Source organism: Oryctolagus cuniculus, chromosome 12, assembly GCF_051225735.1.
Source record: "Oryctolagus cuniculus isolate XC-2025 breed Fujian yellow rabbit chromosome 12, ASM5122573v1, whole genome shotgun sequence".
Classification (NCBI taxonomy): domain Eukaryota; kingdom Metazoa; phylum Chordata; class Mammalia; order Lagomorpha; family Leporidae; genus Oryctolagus; species Oryctolagus cuniculus.
Window position 1 is genome coordinate 23,296,271 of NC_142878.1, and position 22,294 is coordinate 23,318,564.

The following is a 22,294-nucleotide window of genomic DNA, read 5'->3' on the forward strand; positions in this document are numbered from 1 at the left end:
TTGGTAGCCATTGTTTTGATTATGTGTTGTCTTCAGGATCATACTCATAAAGCCGTATTTCATCTTTTATAATTTTTTCAAGAAATGCTTTAGAATTTTGATCTCAATTGTTTAAAATTTTAATTGAAAGCTTTGCTGTTGTCTACAAGTTACCTAAGCATGAGCATCTTGGCACCCATCTATGAAGCAGGGAGTTTTATTCAGCTTTGATTATTATATCAGAATATGTAAGCTGAACCAACTGAGATGTAAGTGGTGTTGAATATTGTTTCTGCTGTTAATCATAGATCCTCTTCAATTAGGCACAAGCAAGTTTAATTTTTCCTTGCAAATTGATGTGAGCAATCCATCCCTGCACATTGTATCTTAGACATGGTCTCCTCTTTCCTTTGTAAACTGCTGATTTTCTTGGGAAATAGCCCCCCCCCCCCCCACTTTTCCGAAAGAATCATGATTTCACCATCCTCGCCCAATCTTCACCATTGTCTGGTGTTTGTTCTGACTTCAATTTTAGCAGAATTCATGTTTCTTTGATAGTAGTTTTTTTCAAACTGATGTCTTTCCCTTTTTAGTGTCTCATCCTAGATCCTATTAAAATATAACAAGTCAGTGTGAGTTTTTTGACACACAAAAAATGTTGAAATCTGTGCATTGTTTTTCTTAGTGCAGATTTTCCACAAAGCTTTTGAAGACCTCCTGTCCATTTCCATGTGCTCATCTTAAACCTGCTTAATCACCCAGAGAGTTCTGGGAACCACAATGAAGTGTCCTATTGCAGGATCCTTAATTCCTCCTCTAGACTCCAAGTTTGAACAAAAAGATGCCTTTTTCAGATGAGATGAAGGCAGGGGAATGCCCTCAGCCTCTGAATTGCCTGTGGAGCAGCCTCCTTTATTAGACCATTAGTTTGCAGGTTTCATGGTCCAGCTGTTGCTGGGAAGATTGTTAGAATTGTAGATTCTCAGATTTCATTCCTGGAGTTTTGATTCAAGAGATAAAACCTGGGGCCTTAGAGGCATCCTTTTTTAATAGATATGCCAAGGAATTCTGATTGCAGGAGTTTTGTCAGTCTCACTTATTAACTTTTAGTTCTGAAAACCCTAGCCCCATCTATACCAGAGGTAACCAGTTCAGAGGCCAGTCTAAGATTGCATTTCAAGAGTTTCTAGAGGAACTTAGCCTTCAATGGTATGCTTGTCTCACCTGTGGTCTACCTATCACTGCATTGTCATTGCTTAGGTGAGATAGAGAGGGAAGATTCAGGAAGGCTTCAGACCTCCTCCAGCCTTTTCCAAGCTTGCACCTAGGAGGGCCTATATTTTCAGGTTTCCCACCCTTCCCCACTCTTTCGTGGAGACTCCTGGGAAGATCTGGGAAGAACCTGTAGGGGAGGTATGATTCCTTTTGTGTCAGAAGCCCCAGAGTTGTATATTCTCATTGTAGCCCACACTTTTTCTCGCCATATGTTTAGAATTTTACCTGAAGTCTTTTTACTGACTTGTGTGGCACCTGGTGTCTTCTCTCATTAAGCATATTGTCTCTCCCTGTCTGCCTTAGATACTGTATTAGTTGTCCTGTGAACTTAAGCTGTCTGAGCATCCCAGAGAAATTAAAGTTTTATGAATTAAATGTGGGTTTTGGGGAGGTTTGTTTTAAGGGAAGAGCAAAGTTCTTTAACCTTTTGATAACCTAAACAAATGCTAGGATTTGTTTGTTTTTGTGAGGATTACCCTAGGATTTTCCAAATTCATCTTGAGTTTATTAGTTAATTGCAGAAATTCTTGTTTCATTAGATGTAGTGTAGAAGGTACTTATTAGTCCTCTCAGCCTTTCTGCTATTGTTACCATACATTTTATTCTATTCTTATGTTAGAAAGCCCAAAACACATTCTTGGGGTTTTTTACTTTAAGCAGTTGCTTTAAAAAAATAGAGCAAGAAAGAGAAAAGATCCCCCAAACTTCATTTTTTCCCTCACTTTTGAAAAGTTTGCACTGAATGTAAATCAGATTGGCATTTTTGTTTTCTTCAGAACTTCAGACATGTCACTCCATTGTCTTTAACTTGTATGGTTTCTGATGAAAAGTTGCTGTTATTTTACCTTTGTTCTTCTAGATGTCATCTCTCTTTTTCCCAGTAACCTTCTCCCTTTGTTACTGACCTTCAGCAATTTGGTTAGCATGTAGTCATAGTGTGGTTTCTTCATGTTTCATCTCTACAGGATGAGTTAGGGATCTGGGAACTGTGAGTTTACAGTGTTCTTCAGATTTGTGAAATGCTTAGCGCGATCTCCAGATCAGTCTCCGTTCACCCTGCCACCTGTCTCAGATTCCTACTACATGTGAGTTAGTCTGCTTGATGGCAGCCCATGCATTCTGATGTTGCCCCACAGCTCCGAACTTCTTCCATTTTTTTGCTTGTGTTTTGTTTTAGAAGTGTTGCTGTTATGTGTTTATTGCTGTATTCCTGAATGAGTTTGTCCTGTTGGTTTTTCATGAACTTGAAGAATTTCACTGACCACTTCTTCTGTGACTTATGATCTACTATTGGTCTCATTTGGTATACTTTTCATTTCTAATACTGTGTTTTCCATGTCCAGAAGTATCATTTAGGTATTTCATTTATCTTTTCCCTTCCTTATGTTCATGCTTTCCTCTGCTTTCTTGAATCTAGGAAGTGTAATGGTTTAATGATTGTTCTAACATCTTTTTCCACTAATTTTACCATCTGTGTTTGAAAGTCAGTTACAGAGAGGAGAGAGAGCTTCCATCCGGTGGTTCACTCTAAATGGTCGTTCACAACGACCAGAGCTGGGCCAAGCTGAAACAGGGAACCAGAAGCTTGTTCTGGGTCTCCCGTTGAGTGGTAGGGGCCAGGGATTTGGGCCATCTTCTGCTACTTTTTCCAGGTCCGTTAGTAGTAAGCTGGATTGGAAGTGGAGCAGCCAGGACTTGAACTGCTGCCTACATGGGATGCCGGGGATGCTGGCAGTGCTGCAGGCGGCAGTGTAACCCACTGTGCCACCAGTACCCTGGAACTGTTTCTATGGATCATGTTTCCTCCTGGGTGTCAGTTTTGTTTTCGTGCCTCTTTGAGTACTAATGGGTATTCCTTAGATTCCTTTCATACGGTGGGGCTTTGTTCTCATGCAATTCAAATTAGTTGAATCCTATCAAGGCCTTTAAGCTGTGCTGGGGTCCTCAGAGCAGCTCTAGTATCCCCACTACTGAGGGAATACCTCTCCCAGGGTGTTAATGCCCCATGGCTTGCTTAGGTCTCTGTAGCCTGCAACTTGAGCTATTCCCAACTCTATGTCAACTTTGGAGATAATTCCACAGTCTGTTTCCAGTGGTTCTTTTCCCTAACTGAGGTGGGTTTTCTCCTTCATGTGCACAGATGAGCCGAAACTCAACGGGACTCTAGAGAAATCTAAGGCGCTTTCTTTCTGTGTCTCCCTCCCCTTTCTGGTATTTCCCCACGAATTCTAGCTACCTTGGATCCTCTGATCTCTGAACTGTTTGACAAGTCAGCAAGAGTGTCTGGTTTTCTGTGTGTTTAAGATGAGGCAGTAAATCCAGTATGTGTTACGCCAACATTGGAAATAATTGATTTGAACGGAGTGGGAATGCTCATTTATGAGCATTTTGCTTTACAGAATAAAAGCTGGAAAGCTGTTTAAAAAGTATGTATTCTGGACCCTGTCTGTAGAGACTGATTTATTAAGTTGTATAGAAAGGAATGGGAAAAACCCAAGTATTCTGATAATCATCCAGGTATGTAAACCACCACAGAAAACACGTAGAGAGGCCAGCACAGGGGATAAGCCACCACCTCCAATACCAGCTGCTCTACTCCCAGCCTAGCTCCCTGCTGATGTGCCTGAGAAAGCAGCAAAAGATGGCCTAAGTACTTGGGCCCCTGCACCCACATAGTGGACCTGGATGAAGCTCCTGGCTTCTGGCCCTGGCCTGGCCCAGCCCTGGCCATTGTGACCATTTAGAGAATGAATCACTGGTTGGAAGATATCTCTATCTGGCTTTCTCTATCTTTCTCTAACTCTGACGTCAAATAAATAAATGAATGTTACAAAGGTAGAAAAACATATCATGTAGAATATAAAGAGAAGGTAGACAAGTTTGAACGGTACTCTGCTGATTTGAAAAGTCCAACTATGTTAATATGAGTGTACTTGAGAAAATTTGTGGGAAAATAAAATTAAAATTTTTAATTCGTTTTTTCATAATAGACTTTTTCTGATAAAGTATGAAAACTCCTTATATTCTGCCCTAATCTAATATTTATAAGAAGTTGGGATGCACGTGCAGACACCAGGAGCAGGAATGCACAAAGGAGACCCTATGAGGACACAGCCCCTGGTGACCTCTGCTAGCTAAGCAAAGAGGCCTCAGAGGAAACCAAACCTGCCAACACCTTGAGCTTGGGCCTGCAGCCTCCAGAACTGTGAGAAAACGAATTTCTGTTGTTGAGGCCACGCAGTCTTTTGTTACGGCAGCACCAGCAAACCGACGCACGACGTAAAGCATTCAGCTAATTTTACAGTTACACTGCTGAAGAACTAAGACGCCTGTGTCCCAAAGCCCTAACAGTCTTTGCTTCTCAAATCAGAAGAGCTAGCAGTGCTGAGGGCATGGTTTCACTGTCCAAGCCTGCTCACATTTGGGAAATTGGCTCACATTTGGCACGCACTGACGTTAGCTCTTACAGAGAGAGATACAGAGAGGTCTTCCATCTTCTGGTTCACTCCCCAGCATCCTGGTGTTCCTGGTGTGCTGGTTACTTTCAGGTGTGATCCCAGGCGTATTCTGAAGTGTAGGTTTTTCTTTCTAAGATAGAATTCTGTGTCATCACTGGCTACACTCTACCCTTACACCTTTACATTTGCCACCAAGCTAAATGAGGAGTAGGATGATGATTATTTAATTACTTTTGCCCCACATTATTACTTCAGATTACAGATCCTGTCTAATGAATGAGCAAGTAACTATTCAGGCATTCAAGTGTAAATTACCATTTTGATATCTAGTTCCTAATTTATTATCTTCCATTCTTTTTTCTTATTAAACATTAATACAGTTTTTATCACCCACCTGAGTACCATCATTTTTTTAATTACTAATTTTATTGCAGAACATTTCAAACATATGAAATTATAAATAACATAACCAGTAATCAGTACACCTTCACCTAGCTTAAGAAATTAAACTTTGCAAATAAAATCAGAATTTACTGGACTGGCTTTGTGGCGTAGCAGGTTAAGCTGAGCACCGGTTTCTAATCTGACTCCCTGCTGATGCATCTGGGAAGGCATTGGAGAATGGCCCATGTATCTGGGCCCCTGCTACACATGTGGGAGACCCAGATGGAGTTCCTGGCTCCTGACTTTGGCCTGGCCCAGACCTGGCTATTGAGGGCCGTTTTGTGGGTGAACCAACTGGTTAAATTAATGGCTGTATCAAAGTCTTTGAAGACAGCTTTGAACCAGTTCTCTCTGTCAATCTGCCCTTCAAATAAAAAAGTAAATCTTTTTTAAAAGATAAAATTTTCGGGGCCGATGCTGTGGCATAACATGTTAAAGCCCCGACTGTAGCACCGGCACCAGTTCAAGTCTCAGCTGCTCCTCTTCCACTCCAGCTCTCTGCTGTGGTCTGGGAAAGCAGTGGAAGATAGCCTAAGTGCTTAGACCCCTGTACTACTTGGGAGACCCAGAAGAAGCTCCTAGCTCCTGGCTTCGGATTGGCTCAGCTCCGGCCATCAAGGTCATATGTAGAGTGAACCAGCAGGTGGAAGATGTCTCTGTCTCTCTCTCCCTCTTGCTTTGTCTCAGTCTCTACCTTTCTCTGTAATTCTTTCAAATAAATAAAATAAAATTTTTTTTAAATATTTTTATTTGAAAGAGTTACAGAGATACAGACAGAGAGGTCTTCCATCTGCTGGTTCACTCCCCAGATGGCTGCAACGGCCGGAGCTGCGCCAATCTGAAGCCAGGAGCTTCTTCCAGGTCTCCCACTTGAGTGCAGGGGCTCAAGGACTTGGGCCATCTTCTACTGTTTTCCCAGGCCATGGCAGAGAGCTGGATTGGAAGAGGAGCAGCCAGGACTAGAACTGGTGTCCACATGGGATGCTGGCACTTCAGGCCAGGGCTTTAACCCACTGCGCCACAGCGCTGGCCCCTAAAATAAATCTTAAAAAATAAAATGAAATTTTCTCTGGCTCCTCCCATTCCTCTCTTCTTTCTAAAGTAACCATCTTAAATTTGATGTTTAGTCCCATGAGTGGTTATTTATTTTTATTATTGAAGATGGAGAGTTCTATTGCTTAACTTCTGAAATGCCCACATTGGCTGTGTCTGTGCCAGGCAAAGCCAGGAGGTGGGAACTCAGTCTTGATCTCCCACGTGAGTGCCAAGTACAGAATTACTTGAGCCATCACCACTACTCCCCAGGACCTACGTTAAACAAGAAGCTGGAGCCAGGACTCGAACTCAGGCACTCCAGTATAGAGCACTTCCCTCTGAACCACTGGCCAAGACGTGTTAGCTGCATGTTTTTTGGGTTTTTATGCCACTGGTGTTATTCACTTGTTGTAACTGTATATAAACAGCTCCATCCAACCTGTGTTTTTGTTGACATTTAAGATTTTGAAATTTATGCTGACACATATAACTGTAGCTGTTTGGTTTTTTTTTCTCTGCATAGTGGTATTACATTGCATGAATCTTTATTTTCTTCTTTGGAAATTTAGATTGTATGCAGTTTTTTGCTGTTATAAACATTGTTTTAATAAACATTTTTCTATATGTCTCCTTGTGCAAATATGCAAAAACTCCTCTATATTTTATACCTAGGAATGGAGGTGGAAAGAGCTGTCTCAAAAGACTTTGATACAGCCATTAATTTAACATAGCTCCATCCATGTTGAACTAATCAGTGTAACTTCTTAAACTCATCTGGGAGTGAAACATTGCCAGTGAGCACAGTTGGTGGTGGGGGGTAGATATCTCCCATGGTCAAAATCCATTCAATCCAGTTCTCTCACTGCAGCATCTGGAGTTTCTGCAACAAGGCTCCCTTTCACAATAAACTAAAGCAGTTGGTAAAAAACCTGAAGTTATAGTCAGAATAATTTGTTTAATAAAGAAAGTGCTACATACTTTAGAAAGGAGTCTGTGTAGTAAGGGTTGGACTGTTAGCTTTTGGGACACTTGATCATTTGGAATATTACATCATCTTGATAACTAGGGCATTAGACTAGTCTTTATGAGAATTCAGGCAAAGAAATTATATCTGAGTAACTGAAACTATATATAAAAATTATATATATACATATTTTAAAAACATGAATTATTTTTACATATGAATTTAGTATGTATTACGTGTCAAGCATTGAAGTAAAAAATTCTTAGTTTGGCTGGTTAAATGTACTTATTTTGATACACAAATTTAAATATACTTCCACAAATACCAAGTTACCTAGTCCTTTCTTAATAATACTGAACAGCTTTTTTTTTTAAGTCATGTCTTCATATGTGCCAGGAATCACTGCCAATTTGGGTTTCCAGTTCAGAGTCCTGCTGCCTCTGGTGTTGCACAGGCTGCAAGGAAGAAGGGAGAGTGGTATTACCATTGCCTGCCATCCTCACTACTCTTTAAAAAAATGCAAATGTTTATGGGATATAGGTTCTGTCCTAATACAGAAAAATATGCTGGATGGCCTACATTATAACTCAAGGCATTTTTCTACAAGAAAACATTATAAAAGGGTGATTTGGTGGAAATGGTTTGAGTAGGCTTCTTATACACTATTCATAGCATTAATTCTTTAAGAATTATATTCAGAGTTTCCAGGTTATAAATTTACCACAAATCTTAAGAATGAGTGATAGCCTTTTCCTTAATTTTCAGCCTTTTTGTTTTCTAAATTCCCTTTCTTGCTTGCATATCTCCTTCTCCTTTTCTTGTATCGTCTTATCTCATTTTTTAAAAGATTTATTTATTTATTTAGAAGGCAGAGTGACACAGAGATAAAGATTTCTATCTGCTGATTCACCCCCAAATGCCCTCAACAACTGGGGCTGGGGCAGGCTGTAGCCAGGAGCTTAGAACTCCATCTGGGTTTCGCATGTGGGTGGCAGGGACGCAGGTGCATTATAGCAGGAAGCTGGATGGGAAGTGGAATAGTTGGGACTCACCATCAGTCTGATATGGGATGCTGCATTGCATGCGGTGGCTTAACCCACTTCACTGTAACACTAGTCCCTACTTTGCTTATTTCTTAATGCTTGCTGGTTTTTTTCTTCCTGTGAATACCAGTGCTCCACCAATTCTTACTTTCCCCAGATCTGTGACTTTCTTCCTCTTGAGGTCTAGTATGGTCAGAGTTAGGCTGTAGGTTTTCTGCAGCAGTGACCAGTGACCCCAGTGGGTCAAGCTAAAGGGGCATGGCTAAGCCTGAAGAACAGGTCCTCAAGCCTTCCTCTCTCAACATAGCATATTGCAAAACCCAGTATGAATATAAAAAGTGCTCAAAATAGGCCTTTAGAACTCATAGTTGTTTCCTTTAACTCATGTGTAAGAATGGACTTTTATACATAAATATCATCATTATGAATTTTTCCCTCCCTACACATCAGATCCACTGAAGTACTTGCATAAGTGAAATGTTCATAGTGGGAATGGATGTCAGGATTATTTTCCAGTCAGGAAGAATCTGTTTTCCTTTTGATTACAGTAAAGGCCTTTCTTTAATCATGACTTGTCTAGCATTGGTTTACATTGTGTATATATGCTGGAACATTGCACTGTGCCCCATAAAATTGTACAGATGTGTTAATCAAATTTTTTCAAGTTATAATTAAGAGAACATTTTCTGGTACATAGGTGACAGTGATTAGGCTTGTCTTTACATTAAATTTACATCAGCTTTGTTTAGCCATTTTTAATTATTCAGGGAGTTAAGGAGGCTGAACCTGGGCCCTCCAGACCCTGTGATAGACACCGTTGTGACAGAGCTGGCAGAGCTTCATGATGTCACCATTACCCAGGACTCACTCTCTCCGTGTTCCGTGGCAGTTAGAGGCCACTGCTGTGTTCAATGGCTTGACCTGGTATTCATTTTCCAGGAAGAAGGCATAAATTGATTTCCAATGAATATTGTTACAAATAAAAAAGTAATACTGTGCTTCTGTGATCCCAACATATTCTTTATATACATTAGCTTTGTGAAAGGTTTCTCCTTGGTGCCTTTCTCCGTGGTCCATCATGTGACAAATGTCTCCAGATTTTGCCCATTCTTTTTTTTTTTTTTTTTTTGACAGAGTGGACAGTGAGAGAGGTAGAGACAGAGAGAAAGGTCTTCCTTTGCCGTTGGTTCACCCCCCAATGGCCACTTCAGCTGGCGTGCTGTGGCCAGCGCACCGCGCTGATCCGTAGCCAGGAGCCAGGTGCTTCTCCTGGTCTCCCGTGCGGGTGCAGGGCCCAAGTGCTTGGGCCATCCTCCACTGCCTTCCCAGGCTACAGCAGAGAGCTGGACAGGAAGAGGAGCGACCGGGCCTAGAATGCGGTGTGCCGGCGCCACAGACGGAGGATTAGCCTATTGAGCTGTGGGGCCGGCCATTGCCATTCTATTTCTACAAAATGAGGTGAGGTTTAAAAACTATATATGTACAGGTATACATCAGTTATTATTAGATTCTGCTACACGTAATAAAAAATCTAAAATACTAGTGGCTGGGACACAAATGGGTGTATTTCTGTCCACATAAGAGAAGTGTGGGTACCTAGAGTCCCGTAGTCAGGAGCAGAACCTCCTTCTGTTATTCACAGAAAGAGTAACCATCTGTGTAGGTGACTTAGTCTTTTCAGGAGTTCAAGGTGTACAGGTGGCAGAAAAGGAGGAGGAGCAGCTGGAAAAGCTATTCTACCTGGCAGTTTCTACTGGGTCACATGGCCAACCCTAGCTGCACAGGAGACTGGAAGGAGGTTAGAAGTAGCCCTTTAGGAGCCAGTGCCGTGGCGTAGTAGGCTATGCCTCCACCTGTGGCACCGGCACCCCTTAAGGGCACTGACTCATGTCCCGGGCTGCTCTTCCGATCTAGCTCCTGGCTTTGGATCAGTCCAGCTCTGGTTGCAGCCATTTGGGGAGTGAACCATCAGATGGAAGACCTTTCTCTCTGTCTCTCCCTCTGTCTGTAGCTCTACCTCTCAAATAAATAAATAAAAATATTTAAAAAATAAAATAATCCTTTAGCTGTTTAAATTGATATTCTGCTAAAAGGAACAGGGGAGAGCAATAGAGGATGGTCACCCAGCAGTCCTTCTGAAATTTCCTTTTCCTTAATGTAAAACTAACCCATGTGCATTATAAAATACCAAACATTGCAGAAATATATAAGGTAAAAACAAAGTTTTATATTCCCACCTCACTGAGATACTCATTAGTAACAGCTAGTTTCCATTCTTCCATTTCTTTTAACTACTTACTGAATGTGTGGGTTGTACAAAAACAGGATTACACTGTTTATATATAAATTTGTTTTGTCTTCTGTTATAACAGTACTGTATAAACATAACATCTCTGGACTTTTTAGTTTTTGTAAAATACCTTCTGGAATTTGATAATTGGAAGTATGGATAGCTCTGAAAAGATAAGTGTTTGTTTTAAAAGGTACTCTTAGTCCAAGGTTGCCCAGCCACAGCGCTGTTGACATTTTGGACCCGATAATTCTTTGTTGTGAGTCGGAGAGAGAGGTTGTGTCTTTTGCATTATAGGCTATTCAGCTGCATCCCTGGCTTATACCTATTAGGGTTGGTAGCACTGCTTCCATTCTCAGTTGTGACTATGAAAAATCTTACCATCTTACCAAGGGTCCTTTGGGGACCAAAACCAGGTAACTGAGAACCAATACTTTAGCTCTCCCTTCTTTTCCTTCTACCCCACTGCCCCTCATTAGGCAGAGACAGCCTGATCTGGAACCTCAGAGTCCAGGCTGATGAGAAGTTTTTGCACAGCCAGCAGGAGGCCAACTAGGGTGAGAATGACCTTGAGGGGTGATGGTTAGTGTGGGACTCTAAGGTCACACTGGTTTAGGAGGGGACCCAAGGATGGGGGCAGCCTGGTGTGTGGTCTGAGCCAGTGTAAATGGGGAGCCCTTTCCTAAAAGGAGAGTGCTACCTGTATGTGACTGAGTCCCATGGAGGACAGATTCCCAGCTTGGGGATTCAGTGTCTATTACAGGATATAACTGGCAGATTATTGGTGATGTATATTATTCCACAGTATTTAGAATAATGGTAGATGTAGCTAGGCCAAGAACATCGCTCATAGCTCTCACTCACATTTGGCAAGTACTTTAACTGTCAAAATAATCCCACATTTATAACTGACTCAAGAAACCGAATAAAAGAGTATATCCTGTGTTGTGATCTCACTGTATAAATTTTTAGAAAGCAAGTATGAGCTTTTGGTGCAGGTGTTAAGATGCCAGTAGGGATGCCTGCACCCAAGAGTACCTAGAGTCAAGCCATGGCCTCCGCTGGATTTTAGCGTCCCACTGGTGTGTGTGCAGGGAGGCAGCAGGTGATGGCTTAAGTATTTGAGTCCCTACCACCCATGTGGGAGACCAGAATTGAGTTCCCAACTCCTGGCTTCAGCTTGGCCAAGCCCCAAATGCCGAGGGAATTTGGGGAGTGAATCAGCAGATGGGAGATTGATCTATCCATCTCTGTCCTTCTGCCTTTCAAATAAATTAATTTTTTTAAAAAAGAAAGATCCAGCACAGTGCATTTTGCAAACCATCTTTATGCCTAGTTCGTGACAGGTGCTCAGATGTTTGGTAGATGATTACATACTGAAGTTGCAGGGGAGTGCTGAAGGAGGCAGTCACAGGAAAAACATGAGGAACTTAAGTACCATCTCTTTAAAAAAAAAAAAAAAAAAAAAAAAAAAAGATTGATTTATCTGAAGGGCAGAGTTACAGAGAGGCAGATAGAGATCTTCAGTCCACTCTTTCACTCCCCAAATGGCTGCAGTGTCTGGAGCTGATCCAAAGCAAGGAGTCAGGAGCTGCTTCTGGGTCTCCCACATGGGTCCCAAGCACTTGGGCTATCTTTCCATTGCTTTCCCAGGCCATCAGTAGAGAGCTGGAGTGGAAGTGAAGCAGCCAGGTCTCGAACCTGTGCCCGTAAGGGATGCCAGCACTGCAGGCGGTGGCTTAAATTTACCCACTATGCCACAGTGCCAGCCCCTTAAGTACCATCTTAAGAAGCTTGGAGTTTATCTGGAAATCAGTAAAGGGTCATAAAACAGTTTTAGTATTGGAATAACATGCCTTTGTATTTTAGAATGATTCTTTGGCAATACTTAGAAAGATGGATTGGGTTCTTTTTTTTTTTTTTTAATTTAATGAACATAAATTTCCAAAGTACAGCTTATGGATTACAATAACTTCCCCCCCCATAACTTCCCTCCCACCCACAATGCTCCCCTCTCCCACTCCCTCTCCCCTTCTATTCACATCAAGATTAATTTTCAATTATCTTTATATACAAAAGATCAATTTAGCATATATTAAGTAAAGATTTCCACAGTTTGCACCCACACAGAAACACAAAGTGTAAAATACTATTTCAGTACTAGTTATAGCATTAATTAAACACCTAAGAGTAATTGTGTATTAATTACAGAGTTTAACCAATAGTTTTAAGTAGAACATAAAAAATACTAAAAGGGTAAAGGGTAAAGTATTAAGTTCTTTTTTTTTCTTTTTCTTTTTTTTTTTGTTTGTTATATAGTTTTTTTTTTATTTAATATGAATTTACAAAGTGCAACTTTTGTATTGTTGTGGCTCCCCCCCCCCACCTCCCTCCCTCCCGTGGCCTTCCCTCTCCCATCCCGCCCTTCATCGAGTTTCATTTTCAATTACCTTCATATACTGAGAATCAACTTAGTATATACTAAGCAAGGATTTCAACAGGCTGTACTCAACCGCACAAGGTATAGGGTATTGTTCGACTAGTAGTGTTGTTTTTTAAGTTTCATAGTAGAACACATTAAGCACAGAGATCCTACATGGGGAGCATGTACCCAGTGACTCCGGTTGTTGATTTAACAATTGGCACTCTTATTTATGACGTCAGCAATCACCTGAGACTCTTGCTATGAGCTGTCTAGGCTATGGAAGCCCCTTGAGTTCAGCGACTCTGAACTTGTTTAGTCAAGGCCGTATCACAGTGGAGGTTCCTTCCTCCCTTCAGAGAAAGGTGCGTCTCTCCTTGATGGCCTGTTCCTTCTGCAAGTTAGTGAAGGGTTTTTATATACCTGTGTGTTTTTCTGCTGCCTCATACACATTTGTACATAAGCATCGTCTGGTGGTGGTAAAAGAATGTTGTGGAATTTAAACTAGAGATGCTGCATTTAGACATTGAAATAAAGCAAGCAGGAAATGATGAGAGCTTGAACTTCAGTTATAACTGTAGGCCTGTCGAGTAAGAGATGGATTTCAGGATGATTTAGATTTCACAGTCAATACCTAGTGTCCAGTTACAGTTGTAAGAAGTGTTTGAGAAGGAGGCGTTTGGGATGATTTCCAGGTTTTACCTTGTGTGACCGGCTGAACGCTGTGGGTGTGCCATTCACTACTTAGGGAGCACGTGTGGAGAAACAAGTTTGTTTTCTGCTTTGTTTTCCTCTAGAAGCTAATGTGTTCCATGGCTATTTGTGGTTCAGCTAAAAAGCCTGTATTTCCAGGGGGGACTGCTATAAAGGTGTCCTTCCTGTTCGAGAACATAGGTTGCATTGTGTAATAGAGAGCTTGAATGAACTCTGTAGTCACACATTGGTTGCAGTCTTCTTGCCATACTAGCTGTATGCCTTTGAGAAAGTTACTTAGTTTCAGACTCAGCTTACTATTTGTAAAACCGGGAAAATAATACCTGTCTTTTAAGATTATTGTTGAGATTCAATGAAATGAGTTTCTGGTTCTGGAAGGTAATAAATAGCAACTGTTGAAATCTAATTCTCGTATAAGCCATAAAACCAAAAAGAGGCCGGCGCCACAGCTCACTAGGCTAATCCTCCGCCTTGCGGCGCCGGCACACCGGGTTCTAGTCCCGGTTGGGGCGCCGGATTCTGTCCCGGTTGCCCCTCTTCCAGGCCAGCTCTCTGCTGTGGCCTGGGAGTGCAGTGGAGGATGGCCCAAGTGCTTGGGCCCTGCACCCGCATGGGAGACCAGGAGAAGTACCTGGCTCCTGCCATCGGATCAGCACGGTGCGCCGGCCGCAGCGTGCTGGCCGCGGTGGCCATTGGAGGGTGAACCAACGGCAAAAGAAGACCTTTCTCTGTCTCTCTCTCTCACTGTCCACTCTGCCTGTCAAAAAAAAAAAAAAAAAAAAAGATTCCTCACACAGTCACATACACACAAACCATACATAACTCGCACCTTTGACATTACAGGTGGATGATGCCACACACTTTCAATTGTCTTCACTTAAGAAACATCAAATTATGGCCGGCACCGCGGCTCACTTGGCTAATCCTCTGCCTGCAGTGCCAGTTCCCCAGGTTCTAGTCCCGGTTGGGGAGCCGGATTCTGTCCCAGTTCCTCCTCTTCCAGTCCAGCTCTCTGCTGTGGCCCAGGAGTGCAGTGGAGGATGGCCCAAGTGCTTGGGCCCTGCACCTGCATGGGAGACCAGGGAGAGGCACCTGGTTCTTGGCTTCACATCAGCGCAGCCCGCCGGGCCATTGTGGCCACTTGGGGGGTGAACCAATGGAAAAGGAAGTGCTTTGTGTGTGTGTGTCTCTCTCTCTCTCTCTCTCTCTAACTCTGCCTGTCAAAAAAAAAAAAAAAAAACATCAAATTACAACAACTCCAGTTACTGCTTCAAACCTATGAGTGTGGAGAGTGGGACAGGGAGAAGATTAAGCAACTGTGAGAGGAAAGAAAAAAAAGAGAAGAAAGGAGCAGAGGTTAAAATATAGCACAGAGAAGATCACCCTCAGGAGGAGGAAATTCCCAACACTAGCTGCTACAATATAAACACAGACCTAGGACTTGGTAATTAAAGATGTGTTTAGGGGCTCGCATTGTGGCATAGTGAGTTAAACTACTGCCTGTGATGCTGTCATCTCGTATGGGCACCGGCTCGAGTCCTGGCTTCTCCACTTCAGATCCAGCTCCCTGGTAATTCGCCTGGAAAAGCAGCAAAGATGGCAAAGAGCTTGGGTCCGTGCATCCATGTGGGAGACCCGGAAGAAGCTCTGGGCTTTGGCCTGGCCCAGGTCTGTCCCTTGCAGCTATTTGGGGAGTGAACCAGTGGATAGAAGATCTCACTCTCCCTCTGTAACTCTGCCTTTCAGATAGATAAACAGATCTTAGAAGCAGAGAGAGATGTGTTTCCAGGGGAGGTTTGTGAAAGTAACAGGGCCTAGAAGTAGGAGCAATCAGAAAGCATTGCTCCTTGGAAGAGCAGACCCGGAAAAGGCAGCCCCTCTGGGAGGCTCGGCAGCTGGGCAAGGAGGGGAGAAGAATAGTGAAGGTCCTGGAGAAATGAAGGAGACACACAGCACAGCAGCGACCCATGCCCCACCTACCAGCTCCACCACAGCTTCATCCATTGGAGGAGCTCCTGTTTGCTAATCTACAGAAGGAAATATCCCTTAACTAAGACCCATATCCACAAATGCCCAGGAATACAAATGTATCAAATGCTGTACAAAACTGCTTGAAGAGGAGTACAGAAAATGTGAGTAAAAGCATTCCAGGTAATAAACAGTTCTTGTCCAAAAAGCAAATATGAACCAAAGTGAGCTCTGTCTCAACACTCCAGTGAAAATATCCTCAAATTTGTGGACATACTAGAAGAAGCAGATTTAGGAGCAGAAAATTGAGTATAACAACAAAAGAAAAAAGCCCAGGAAGGTGGAACTCCAGAAAGAAGGCAAAGAGAAAGGCAGTGCCATCCCAGAAATAAAGTATACATTAATTACAAGGTACCAAGGGAGAACAGGATCAAATAAGAGTCTAATAAGGCCACTGATGCAAGGAAGAACAACCAAGAGAATGAAAGGGAGATGCAAAAGTAAATACCTTCAAAGAAATGTGTTGAAATTTAATACAGACAAAAGAAAACAGTACTTACAATTGGAGTCCCTAAAGATGAAAAACAAATTGGTAGAAGAAAACTAATTAAATCATAATGCCTGGAAACCTTGCAGAAACAATAAGAAAATGGAAATAATCATATTAAAATGTCCCACCTTGAACTGATTGATCCATAATAATTTACACATAGCCTAGGAAAATGACTAGATTTTAAATTTTTTCCATATTTGTTTATTTGAACAATAGAGAGATTTCCCATCTGTTGGTTCACCCCCCCAAAATGGCGAGCCGCAACAGGTGTTACTGGGCCAAGCCCAGAAACAAAAGCTAGGAGCCAGGAAGTCAGTCTCGGTCTCCCATGTGGGTGGCAGGGACCCAAGTACTTGAGCCATCACCTGCTGCCTCCCAGTGAATTAATTAGCAGGAAGCTGGAATCAGGAGTGGAGCTGGGACTCAAACCCAGGCACCCTGATGACAGATGCTGGTGTCCCAGATAAGTCTTTGGGAGACTCCGGTGAGCCAAATCACTATCCTGAAACTGCTGGATATTAAAGATAAACCTTTTTTTCCCCCTGGTTCTTCTGGGGGAAGATCACATTACTAATAACAGAAAATTAGACTTTTTCATTAGAGTCCTTAAAAACAATATGTAGGGGCTGGCATTGTGGTGCAGTGGACTAAGCATCCTCCCATGATGTTACTATCCCTTATCGGAGCACCAGTTCAAGCCCCAGCCCCTCCACTTCTGCTTCTTCTCTCTGCTAATGTGCCTAGAAAAGCAGCAGAAGATGGTTCAAGAATTTGGGTCTCTGACACCCACAGAGAAGACCCAGATGGTGGTCTGGACTCCCGTCTTCAGCCTGGTCAGGCCCTGGCTGTTGAAGCCATTTGATGGAGATGGAAAATCTATCTTTTTTCCTTTCTGTCTCTTCCCCCCCATCTCTCTATCTCTCTGTCTTTCAAATAAGTAAAATACATTTTTTTAAAATGATACTTAGGGGGGCTGCTGCTGTGGCGTAGCAGGAAAAGCCACCACCTGCAGTGCCGGCATCCCATATGAGTGCCAGTACAAAACCCGGCTGTTCTACAATCCAGCTCTCTGCTATGGCCTGGGAAAGCAGTGGAGGATGGCCCAAGTCTTTGGGCCCCTGAACCCACATGGGAGACCCAGAGAAGGCTCCTGGCTCCTGGCTTTGGATCAGCGCAGCTCCAACCATTGCGGCCATCTGAGGAGTGAACCAGCTGGTGGAAGACCTCTGCTTCCTCTGCCTCTCTGTAACTCTCTTTCAAAATAAATAAATAATTCTTTTAAAATTGATACTTAGGGGCAGGCACTTACCCTGGCTGTTAGGATACCATTTAAAATGCCCACGTCCCACACCAGAGTACCAGGGTTCCATTCTCCTCTTCAGCTCCTGATCCCAGATTCCTGCTAATGCAAGCTCTGGGAGGCAGTGCTGATGGCAAAGATAATTGGGTTCCTGCCATACACATCGAGATCTGGGTTGCATTCCCAGCTCTTGGCTTTGGCCCAGGCCCAGGCCCAGCCACTGTGGGAACTGGGGGTAGAACACACATACTGTTGCTCACTCACACTCTCTTTGCCTCTCAAATAAAGTAAATAGAAACAATATTCAAAAGAAAGCTACAGTAAAGCAGCATTTTACATCAGAAAGGAAATTTTACTGAAAATGTTTCAGTTTGGGAGCATTTAGGATTTTAGGATTAGGGATGCTCAACCTGTATCACAAAGAGCAGAAATACTACATATGGATAGTACATGTGGTGATATAAAAGAATACAAAGTTGAGTTCAGACAAACCAGTCATATCAGTAAACATAAATGGACTTGATCTACCTATTAAATGAAAAAAAAAAAAAAGTACATGGCTTCATAAAGCAAAACCCAATTCTGTGCTGCATACAAGAGACCTATCTAAAACACAGTGAGAGGGCAGGCATTTTGCCCTAGGGTATAAGATGCATTTTCCCATCTGAGTGTGTGTGGATTTAAAACCCATTTCAGCTCCTGACTCCAGTTTCCTGCTAATGCAGACCCAGAGAGGAAGCAGGCAATGGCTTGAGTGAGTGAGTGCTGCCATCTCTGTGGGGGACCCGGACTGAGCTCCCAGCTTCAGCCGCTGGCCTAGCCCAGCCTGACTCAGCCTGGAGCCATTGTGAGTGTTTGGGGAGTGAACCAGCAAATGGGTGAGCGTGCTCTCACTCTATCTCTGTTTCTGCCTCTCAAATAAATTTTAAAATAAAACATGGTGATTTAAAAGGTTAAAATATCAAGGCAGATGGAAATGTTGAGATCAGGAATCACAGTCTCGAAAGTGTACAATCTAAGCAAAAAACTTTTTTGAGAGTGCAGTACCATGACAGAGTATACTTAGAATTTTAAGAGCCATAATTTATAATGGAGATATAATATGTTTTAGTATCTCTGTGCAAGATAGCACAGAAAACTGTAGATATCCCAGGATTGGGATAGCAGAATACAACTGAATGCAGGAAGCAATAAACACATACAGGAAATCTTTGCAGGTGACAGTATAAGTCTTGTATGGCCAGATGTTTCTAGATCATCTGGTTACAGGGGTGGGGAAGGTCTGGCCCCGTGGCAGGCTAAGGCCTGGGTCTGCCAGGCAACCACAGGTGAGACACAGAATTCGACAGATCTGTACCAGGCTGATATTTAAGTTGATAATTTTGTGTGGCCCACGAATTATGTTAGAAATATTCATACCACCCTTGGGAGAAAAAGGGTTTCCCTATCCATGAAGTACATTTCCTGGCCCAGAGCTGAAATTAGCTGTTTCTTCAAGGACTCTTGGTTTCCTTTTTGTGGAAAATGATACTGGAGATCACAGTTTTTATATTAGAAGTTCTCACTTACACTGGGTTTATCTTTGTTTCAATGTCTTTTGCAGCTAGGTCATTTTTTAAAGAGAAAGTACATCATTATTAGCTCATACTGACATAACTAATTGAAATTTGTAATTTTAAGGGACTTATTTCTTTTATTTTTATATTTATTTCTCATCCAGTGCTACAAATCTGAATTCCTAATATTAATGAAATTGACACATTTAACCTACAGTGTCAAAGTCACAATATCAGTATTATTGCTAATTACATATTTACTGCAGTTCTTTTTGTCCATAGCTATTTCCTGATATTTATGTACAAGTTACTTGTTTTAAAATTCACTTGAAATCATTACTGTTTATATGATTAAATTGTCAGCCCTCCTACATAGTTGGGTTCATTTGTTTCATTTCCTTTTCCTTTTAGGGTTTTGTTATTTCTGTTTTGATTTAATTTTGCTTTTCTTTTAAAAATACATTTTTAAAGAATCAAGGTGACTTAACTGGGGTGGGCATATAAATAAATAAATTTTAAAAAACTGACGGTTTTTTAAAGTAACATCTAAAAGTTATAGGCCTTTAGGAATTGTGTAGTCAAAGAAATGTTATTCAAAAAATTTTTTCTTGATTAATTTTTTTAAAATAGGTAAAGAAGTTACTATAATTAACAATTCCATTTATTCTTATATACTAACTGGGAGCCTAAAATATCCAAACAGCCCTAAGAAGTACAGCACACTACTACCACATATATTAGTTCTAAATACTACTTTTGCGGGGCCGGCACTGTGGCATAGTGGGTAAAACCACTGCCTGCAGTGCCAGCATCCCATATGGGCGCCGGTTCGAGTCCCGGCTGTTACACTTCTGATTCAGCTCTCTGCTATGGCCCGGAAAAGCAGGAGAAGGTGGTCCAAGTGCTTGGGCCCCTGCACCCACGTGGGTGACCCAGAAGAAGCTCTTGGTTCCTGGCTTCGGATCAGTGCAGCTCTGTTGTGGACAACTGGGGATGGAACATCTCTCTCTCTCTCTCCCTCTCTGCCTCTCTCTCTCTCCCTCTCTCTGCCTCTATGCCTCTCTCTCTCTCTCCCCCTCTCTCCCTCTATGCCTCTCTCTCTCTCTCTATGCCTCTATGCCTCTCTCTGCCTGTATGCCTCTCTCTCTCTCTCTCTGCCTCTCTTTCTCTCTCTCTCTCTCTGCCTCTCTTTCTCCATGTAACTCTGACTTTCAAATAAATAAATAAATAAATACTTTGGGGTTTTTTTTAATCAAGATTTTCTGAGACACTGAAGCCATCCCCAAAGCCTTGTGTGAAACGTGTCTTAACCCTTTAGCTTACTAGTTTTGGTTGCTCAGGATCTCAATTGTATAGATAACTATTCCTCTGACTTTCTGATGCTAATATTCACATAACAGAAGTTTATTTATTTAATGTAAATAAACTGTTGTAAAAATTATAAACTCTGCAAATTTGTATTTTAAAACTTTAATGATTGTATTGGGTCTTTTTTAAAAAAAAATATTTATTTGAGTTACAGACAGTGAGAGGGAGAGGAAGAGAAAGAGAAAGAGAGGTCTTCCATCCGCTGGTTCACTCCCCAAATGGCCGCTGCGGCCAGAGCTGAACCGCTCTGAAGCCAGGAGCCAGGAGCTTCTTCCAGGTCTCCTGTGAGGGTGTAGGGGCCCAAGGACTTGGGCCATCTTGTACTGTTTCCCTGGCCATAGCAGAGAGATAGATGGAAAGTGGAGCAGCTGGGACTCAAACCAGTGTCCATATGGGATGCCAGCACAGCAGGTGGTGGCTTTACCTGCTATGCCACAATGCCATCATGTATTGAGTCTTTTTTTTTTTTTTTTTTTTTTTTGACAGGCAGAGTGGACAGTGAGAGAGAGAGACAGAGAGAGAAAGGTCTTCCTTTGCCGTTGGTTCACCCTCCAATGGCCGCCGCTGCAGCCGGCGCACCGTGCTGATCCGATGGCAGGAGCCAGGATCCAGGTGCTTTTCCTGGTCTCCCATGGGGTGCAGGGCCCAAGCACCTGGGCCATCCTCCACTGCACTCCCTGGCCACAGCAGAGAGCTGGCCTGGAAGAGGGGCAACCGGGACAGAATCCGGCGCCCCGACCGGGACTAGAACCCGGTGTGCCGGCGCCGCAAGGTGGAGGATTAGCCTATTGATCCACGGCGCCGGCCCATGTATTGAGTCTTAAAAGTAGGTTTTTTTGTGAGAGTAGTAGCCAAATGTGATTGTGGCTACTATGTGTCTTTTTTTTGGAATGTTGGATTGTAAAATGTATAATTCTACGTTTTCTCTTTTCAGAGGCTGATAAAATACCAGTAATGCGTGGACAGTGGTTTATTGATGGTACTTGGCAGCCTCTAGAAGAAGAAGAAAGTAACTTAATTGAGCAGGAGCATCTCAGTTGTTTTAAGGGTCGGCAGATGGAGGAAAATTTTGATATTGAAGTGTCAAAATCCATAGACGGAAAAGATGGTAAGACCAGTCAGTACCTGTTCTGTAAATCATGTGAATTTTTGCAGCATTTGGAATAGTTCATATGTTTGATATGGTAGTTCAGGAAGTTTGGGAGTTTATAAAATTTGGATTCTTCAAAATACCTGATTATTAATCTAGAATTAAAAATTATGAATTTCTGAACTATCTCAACTTTTATTTTACTTAATGCTCAGTGGCCTGATGCTAGCACAATTTACTATAAATGTACAAATTATTATAATATACTCTCTAAATGAGTACTTTTTAATAATCAAAGTTAAACTTGCCAAATAAGTTCTAGTCCTGATAATAAAGAACAGTTTTGTTAATATTTTAATGTTTCTGTTTCTGAAGCTAAAAATATAATTACTTTTTGGATCTCTTAGTTGAATCCTATTGATAACCATATCTGTTTTTAATTTGAAACAACCTGCTCGTTACATTTCCCTAGCATTTGGCTATGTTTGCAGTAGTTTAAAATATCATGTAATAGCCAAGATTGCCATGTTTTTGTTTTATGTCTGAGTCTTGAGCAAACTTCAATATATGTGGTAAAGTTAAAAATTCTATTATTCCATTTACTGCAGGCAGTGGGATCAACTATTCTGGTGAGTATAACTGTACAGGTAGATTAGAATTTGTAGATTTCTTTACCTTTTTTTTTTTTTTCTTAAAGCGTTTCTTCATCCATGCTTGCCTTTATTTGGGAGGTTTCTTGGCAAGCCCTACTGAATCTTGGGAATTAAAAAAGTGAATTGAATGATTTATTTTCCTTTCCCTCGTGAAACATCTATAAAGCAGAAAAGCTCAATAT

The 22,294-nt window shown here is 42.0% G+C and overlaps 1 protein-coding gene across 9 annotated transcripts in view; it reads left to right on the forward strand.

Annotated features, from left to right (window-relative positions):
- The window catches only part of DDHD1 (DDHD domain containing 1), an 84,398-nt gene that overhangs the window by 11,497 nt on the left and 50,607 nt on the right, over positions 1–22,294 (forward strand). For 5 of the 9 annotated variants that reach the window (XM_051822194.3, XM_051822195.3, XM_051822196.3 and 2 more), the window contains exons 2-3: positions 21,304–21,477; positions 22,068–22,088. In XM_051822194.3, the coding sequence (XP_051678154.3) occupies positions 21,304–21,477; positions 22,068–22,088 (195 nt within the window). The remainder of the gene's footprint in view (positions 1–21,303; positions 21,478–22,067; positions 22,089–22,294) is intronic. The other 4 variants (XM_008269665.5, XM_070053651.2, XM_002718250.6 and 1 more) reach the window with 1 other exon arrangement.